This window comes from Poecilia formosa, unplaced genomic scaffold (assembly GCF_000485575.1).
Source record: "Poecilia formosa unplaced genomic scaffold, Poecilia_formosa-5.1.2 Scaffold34, whole genome shotgun sequence".
In the NCBI taxonomy this organism is placed as follows: Eukaryota; Metazoa; Chordata; class Actinopteri; order Cyprinodontiformes; family Poeciliidae; genus Poecilia; species Poecilia formosa.
In genome coordinates, this window is record NW_006799973.1 from 1018612 (window position 1) to 1026188 (window position 7577).

The 7577-nt window shown below is 37.9% G+C and overlaps 1 protein-coding gene across 2 annotated transcripts in view; it reads right to left on the reverse strand.

The window, feature by feature from the left end:
* Positions 1–5364: 5364 nt before the first annotated feature.
* Positions 5365–7577, reverse strand: part of cacng6b (calcium channel, voltage-dependent, gamma subunit 6b) — a 10193-nt gene continuing 7980 nt past the window's right edge. For both annotated transcript variants that reach the window (XM_007550029.2, XM_007550028.2), the window contains exons 4-5: positions 6405–6542; positions 5365–5938 (exon numbers count right to left, since the gene is read on the reverse strand). In XM_007550029.2, the coding sequence (XP_007550091.1) occupies positions 5718–5938; positions 6405–6542 (359 nt within the window). In that variant the 3' untranslated portion in view covers positions 5365–5717. The remainder of the gene's footprint in view (positions 5939–6404; positions 6543–7577) is intronic.

Here is a 7577-nt window from a genome sequence, read left to right on the forward strand (position 1 = left end):
GTCTGTCTAAACTGCACACAGACAGCATTTATGTGGGCAATATGAATAGTATGTAGTTGAGAATAGATATATCTAGACAAATGACTATGGTTTATCTAAATGTGTGATAAACTCAAACACTGTATTGCACGAAGTTTATAAAAAAAAACAATAACTGACATATTCACAGACTTTTGTCTTTTGTTCATTTTTTTAAGGAAAATACTGTAGACTGTTTCCTGCTGTGAGACAAAGACTTAACGTGCATGAGTTTACGTCTGCAGGATGTGAAGATGTAAACCGTTTTAATGCCTGTCATTATCCCGGGAAAAATTACTTTTCAATATTAATTCTGCACTTTCAGATTTTATTGTTCCATCATTTTACATCCAATCAGTATTTGAAAATTTCAACAAATACAGTTTTTTTGTTTTGCTTTTTATCAGAGTTACTATTTTAGCCTTAGATGTTGTTTTTTAATCAATCTTAGGGTAGAGGGCTTTAGATATTGTTGCAGAGAGAATAAAATATTCTAACTTGAATATTTTATTCAAGTTAGAATAACTTGAATAAAGTTATTCAAGTTATTCTTGAATAACTTGAATAAGTTATTCAAGAATAACTTGAATAACTTAAGTTATTCAAGTTATTCCATTATAAAAAGGTTTATAAGGTCATTATAAACCTTTTTATAATGACAGATTTTTTTATATGTGATGATTCAGTACCACCAGTGTCTTCAAAAACAGGTGCCAGTCTTACCAGCCATCACCAGATGAAATTGAACTTACTGAAAACTAGGTCTGGTTTTGGAGATAATTGAAGGATCAGAAACACTTCAGTTTGAAATAATATCAAATATGACTATACAGAGAACAAGGATAACAATCAAGGATTTATTTAAAAAAGAAATGACAATGACTGATGTATTGGGATGTGTTCAGTTTATACTTTCTGCTCATAGTTTCTGAGTGTCCAGTTTGAAAACTGAACTTTAATTTCCACCTTCATTTGTAAAAGGTGTTTTTTTTCCACTCAGAACTCAAAATCAAATAAGGAGTGAATTTCTGATGGTTTAGATGGTTTTAAATCAATCGCCTTGTTTTTGTAAACATTTTCTTTTAATATTTAAATGCTTCAATTTGGACAAAGAAAGCTTGTGTTGCTACTTGTAGCTAACCTGGTCACTTGGTCTGGCAAATTCTAGCTTCCTTGTGAACCACCGTCTATCTCCTCAACTTCAGGAGATAGACGTTCCCTTGGTATCCAAAGAACCAAACCCGCTTTGGTTCAGATGTCCTCGTACCTCTACCACTTCATTCCCACAGCATAATGCTGCTTTCCTCATGAGCCGCCGTAGGGTCAGTGTTACCATGTTACCAACTGGCATGTTTGAAAGAAAGTTTCATTATAATGTCCTCCAACTTGTCTGCTGCGTGTCTCGGCTTTTGTTGCATTATTTGTTCACTGATGCTCTTCAACACACCTCTGAGGGTTTCACAAAACATCTGGATTTATAATGAAATTAAATTACACCTGTATGAACTCTATTTACTAAAAAGAGGAGGCATGTGAGGGTAGATGCAAATGCAGACCACACCTTTTCAGTTTTCATTCTAAAACAACTGTTGAAGACCATAACATTTCTTTAAACTTCTCAATAATGCACTGCTTTGTGTTTGTGTATCACATAAAATCCCAGTGAAACAGAATGAAGTCAGAGGTTATAACGCGACAACTTGGAAAAATTCAAGTGCGCGAATACTTTTGGAAGCCACTGCATGGGAAACACATAAATCTTGTATTTTACAACTTGACTTTTACAAACTGAGTTGATGTTTTTGCAAAAGAGTTGCGACATAAGTGCTTCATATACTCCAGCTCAAGGTCTAATCTTTTGTGTGGAGTGACTTTGGCCTTCCCTGTCAAACCTGCGGCTCTTTAAGTGTGCAAATACGTAGATAGTGCCAGATGGGTGGTAGTTAGCAGAGACGCATAGCGAGAGAATCAACAGAAAGTTATCCCAGTGTCCTTTGGTGTGACTCTTACTTTTTGTTTTCAGATGGAGCCATCTGGTATTTTATGCATACTTTTGCATGAACAATTAGAAGCTGCTCTCAAGGTCTGCTCTGCCGGTGTATTCTGACCGCAGTGGAATAGTGACTGGCAAGAGACTGAGAGATGGCTCATCTTACAGTAGCTGGAGGGAAGAAGCAGTGTGATATCTTAGACAAGCATCCTAAAAGTCCAAGAAGTTTTCCTGGATTTTGAGGATTAGTTTGCCTGCTATTACCAAACCTTATCCAGACCGACCTCAATGAGGAAATGGAGGACTGGGATAAAATGTTAAATCTAATAGACGGACACTAACTCTTTCTCATTTTAGAAATGATCAACAACAGCTTATTTTTCGATTACTTCCACCTTTAATTTGTTGGTTCTGCTTCAAGAACTAAAATTTGTTTCTATTTGTAAACAAGCAGCCGAAGCCCCTGCACCACATTTCACATAGTCAGAGTGGAGCTATTAATGGCTGTATATACAAGCAGGATAGTGTGTCATGTAGATTCATGTTTCCGCCTGCTTGGAGCTAAACGCATGCGAGTACGGCTCAGGTGAGCTTGTCTGGATGCCGTCTGCTCTCCAGTGAGTCTGGATGCATGAGCGCTTATTGAAGTGCTCCGGAGCTGGCCGGTCAGTTGTCCGCGTGTGGCGTAAAAACGTCCGCCGTCCTGGCGGATAGGTGAGGCGAGGAGGGCGCCCGCCGGCCTCTCCCGAAGACCTCTGGGGAAAGTGACGCATCGAGGTCAGGGTTGGAGAGGTATGAGCACAAGCCGGAGGGCCAGGCATGAGGTTGAAATTCAAGGATAAGGTTTCCCAAACCTCTGCAGTGAAATACATTGCAATGAGCTCTGGACTAATTATAGAGGAGTGTTTTGTTTTGTTGTTTTTTTTTATTCCTCGGTTTTTTTTGTTTTTTTTTTCTGGGGAATGGGGACATTTAGCTGAGAGGTTATCTGTCACACAGATTTGTGGTGGGAATAGGTGGATGTCAGACAGTAGCGCAGTCAAAATACCATGCCTAAACAAAGGGAGGCATTTGCTTCATGTTATATAGTTTTAATTTTGACCAAAGCAGATGCTATATACATGACAACAATAAACAGAGTGCAGTGTAAAATTCAAGAACATGATAGTAGCTGCTTCTCAGGATAAAAAGATGCAAAACAAGCATTTTTTTCAACATGGCAAACAAAGTTATGCATTCATTAAGAGAATCGCTGAACAATCATAAAGCACAAACAAAAGACGGGACACCGTTCAGTTTGATTTGTTGCACAAACCCGTTCAGAAAGTTATTCTTCTGCATGAAGAAGTTGTTTAACTCAAAACACCAGTCCTGAATCGACGGCGCACTCAAAGGTCACGCATCATGGGAAACACCACTACTTGGAAAAACCACACAGAAAGCCCAATTACAGATATTAAATGCTCACAGGTACAAATACATATTGTCTAGAGACATGTTCTAATTTGTGACGAAGCTAAAACTGGAGTGCTTGACCATTATGACAATTTTTATTTTTGGATGAAAATGAGGAAAAGTCTCAAAAAGTCATCCCGACTGTGAAGCATGGGAATGGCAGTTTGTTTTTGCGCTGGTGTTTTGCTACAGGAGGAACTGGTGCCCTTCGCAAAATAGACGGGATCACGAGAAAGTAGCACTATATGGAGATATTTCAACAACTTATCAGGACAACATCCAGGAAGTAAAACCTTAGGCACAACTGGATATAAGGAAAATGACCCAAAGCACACTGCCAAGTTAGTTATGTTGTCTTAAGAATGACAAAGTTAATATTTTGGAGTGGCAATCGGCAGCACCAGAGAAAACTTGTGGGCAGATCTGAAAAGGTGTGTGTGAGCCAGACAGGCTGCGTCTGTTCTGTCTGGAAAAATAGGCCAAAGGTCCAGCAAACCATTGTGAAAAGCTTGCAGAAGTAAAACCAAAATATTTGACCCAGGCCTTACTATTGAAAGGAAGTGCTAGCAGTCATTAAGGAATTGCATGTAAACTCTTGTATTTGAAGAAACTAAATGCATATAGTTGTAAGATAATAATTGAATCTTCAATTCATATTTTGGTAAATGTTGATCTGACGTCTTGCGAGTAGAAGTGGAATGGCAGAGAGGCCAAAGATTTATACACGATGATGACTGACGAAACTTAAATCCTTATAAAACTTATATAACATACTGATACTGACAGTATCAGTATGTTCTGATACTGTCATGCATCATCAGATGTATACTACAGTATACAGTATCATTGTTTAAAAATGTACTGTCAAACCTTTATGAATTGACCAATCATTCATTCTTTGACAGTAAGATGTCAACTCCTGCTGCAGCAAAGGATCCCAAGACTTTGAGACTTAAAAACTCTTGAGAGTTTTTGTTTATAGTTTATGCCAAACATAGACTCTATTTTGGAGTCCAAATTATACAACTTTTTATACTTTTGCCGAAACAACATAATTCCAGTAATCCTGGTCTTGGTCTACGTTCATCCCTTTTTTTCTTGTTTTGCACACCTTTCATCAAAGTTAGACTTGCGTAGTCTCTTTCTAATCGCAGAAATGTGCATTTTCATGTCAACAAAAACGATAGCCTGCTGGAGGTCCTTTGTTCACATTTTAGGGCTTTTGGAGACATATCTTTAAATCTTGTGATCTGCTTTTGAGGTGAACAACTGTACCTGTAAGCAGTTCTCCTGAATGTTGTCCACTTGCAGTTTTAAAGACAGTGGCCTGATTTCACATTATTTTGAGACTTTTCTGAACCCCTTATCAGATTCATAAGCTGCTACAACCTTTCTGAAGGCCTCAGGCAGCACTTAAAGTCTCACCACGATATTCTCTCTTAAAGTCAGAATCACTGAATGAAATATCTGAGGTTTGAAATGTGCCAGTTTCCTTCAAATAGCAGTTACAATGTTTTAACCTTCGATCTAAGGAATTATGGGTCTTTTAAGTAGGAATAAATAAGGAAGTTCTTAATCTATGTATGAGCAGAAATTGTGTTGTTTATTGCATTTTGCATAAAATTTGAAAAGGTTTTTGTTTGTTTTGTCAAACTTTGTGCCTGGTGGCTCTCGGGAGGGAAAAGTCTGTACAACATCCAAAGATCAACAACAAAGCCAACTGATTTTGGCATTTCACATTATGGCTAATGTCTTGAAAATCACAGAAAAGTTATGATTGTCATGAACTAACATAACTTCATAATTTCATCATTTAGATCTATGGTTTATTTTCTGTTTCTGTACTGATAACGGCGGTGGTAAATATAAACAAACCTCAAAACAAAGAAAACAGAAAAGCATATTAGTAAAAATAGAATATTTATTTGCAGTTTTACAGCTCTTGGCATGCAAAGACATATTGGTTTATTTGTGATTCGGCTTTAATTCTAAAAGAGTCATTTCATCTTCATCGCTACACATTACTGACATAACAAAGTTTACTGTAAAATCCTAAGTCTAGAGGCCTTCCTGTGTTTTATGTGTCATTCATTCCTCTTCTCAAATTCAGTTAAGACCTAGTGTGTCTTTTATGGCAAGCTACAGACCAAAATGCAAGCTTAAAGTCACAGCTGTTGGAATTTGGTGTTCGCTTCCTCAAAAAAAATAAAATAAAATACTGAGGATATTGTCTGCAGTATTCATATTTTAAGGGCTAGGTGGTGCTATCCTTGTGTGGAAAGCATTTTTGCCAGGGACTAAAAGGGAGAGCGAGGAAGATGAACAGGACGCCTCCAACGATGAGGATGGCTCCGGCTGAGCCGACGCAGGCGACAGACCAAGACAGCTCATGGTGAAGAGGTATGGAGTGGTCACTGGACAGCAGCGCCAGTACAGACTGGTGGAAAATCAGCACCGACAGGAGAACCAGAACACCTGCACAAGTTGGAACACATGATAAACGGGGATTAGGTGAAGGTTGCAGCCTAAAATAAACTGTGCCTTCCAAAGGTGTTTATGCCACCTTGATTATCACATTTTGAGTCAGACTTCATCGCACTTTGTTGGTAATTTATGTGTTGAACTAACACAAAGCAGTGCGTAATTGCCACACACTATAACTTAGATTTAGTCCTGTTCGTTGATGTTTTCTGTTGTATTTATACTAAGAATAGATTGAGAACAGCCTGGTGACATTCACTAACTGGGTGACTTCAGAAAGTAACATTTTCCACCCATTTTATTTAGGCTTATCAGAAGAAAGGGGCTGCAAAAGTGTCCAAAGCCTCAAAAGGTGTTCTAAAGCCTGTCAGCAGATAAAGTACACGTACAGACAATAAGGTGCATGTAAGGGCCGAACTCTGTAAACAATATAAGCCTTCATGGGAATCTTGACTGTCACCTGATAGGATGAAACAGAAGGATGCTGGTTTGAGAAAGAAGGGCACTCCTTTGCTGAGCGACATAGCGATACAGATGGAGCCCATCACCATCATGGTCAGGCTCAAAAGAGCCAAGATGGCTGCTGCTAGGTTCAAATCTGTAAAGGGAAGAAGACAGAAAATTTAGGAAGCAAAGTTGCATAAAAACCTTTTCAGTTTAAAGTAGGATTTTCCAAATATGGCCTCCATTTTCTGTTTAACAAAATATTAACAACCACATGGTCCACTCTGTAAATCTAGACATCTTTCATTCTTGCATATTTGCTCATTATTATGGAATATTCTACAACAAATTAAACCTAAAACTCGTGTTCCTGCTTCCATCACATCCAGGAGTCACTTTACAAGCCAATCGTCACCCAGTTTGGATGCAACACAAAAATATCTCTGTTGCTTTTAAAGATTAAAACTTTTTTTTTCGAAAGGACTTGAATATTTTTTCTCTTCTCTGAGAACATGCGTGTCCATCATGTGTTAAGTTTCCCCTGGCATGTTTTTTTTTGATGAATTCTCAGCACAAGCACAACAGATTGTGCAAATCTAATTCATTTCTGTGACGTCCAGTTGGCTTACCAGCATAATAATAGCGCTATTAGTTGAACGTGTATGTATAATAATATTATCTGAACTTACTATACATTATCAAAAATGTTTTTTCTTTGAGGTGAGGTTGTGTGGTGTAGTTATGAGTCGTCGGTATCAAAACTGCCATGAACTTAGAAAACTGAAGGAGAAAAAGTCGTACAGAAAAACAGTGTGAATAAGGAGGATGTTGAGATACTTACTTAACCCCCAAAACCATTCGCTAATTGTTTTTCTATTTGTCTCAGGAATAACTCTAACAGCAGATATCTTAGAAGTAAAAATCTGAGTTTGACGTTTTTTTAAAGTGATGGGAATCAAATACAAAACATGCAAATATTTTTGTAGATACTGTGAAGGATCTAGAAGTGGTGCTCAAGCATGAACCAGACTTGTGGAGGTCCACAATAATTCTCTTCCTCACATTGTGATTGGTGGCTTTTAATTTTCTCATGATGTCACACGAGGAAGGAGTGTGTTTGAGGTCTTGCCTCGTGTAAAACACTTTGAATTGCCTTCTTGTGCTATAAAAATAAAATTGTCACGCCTCA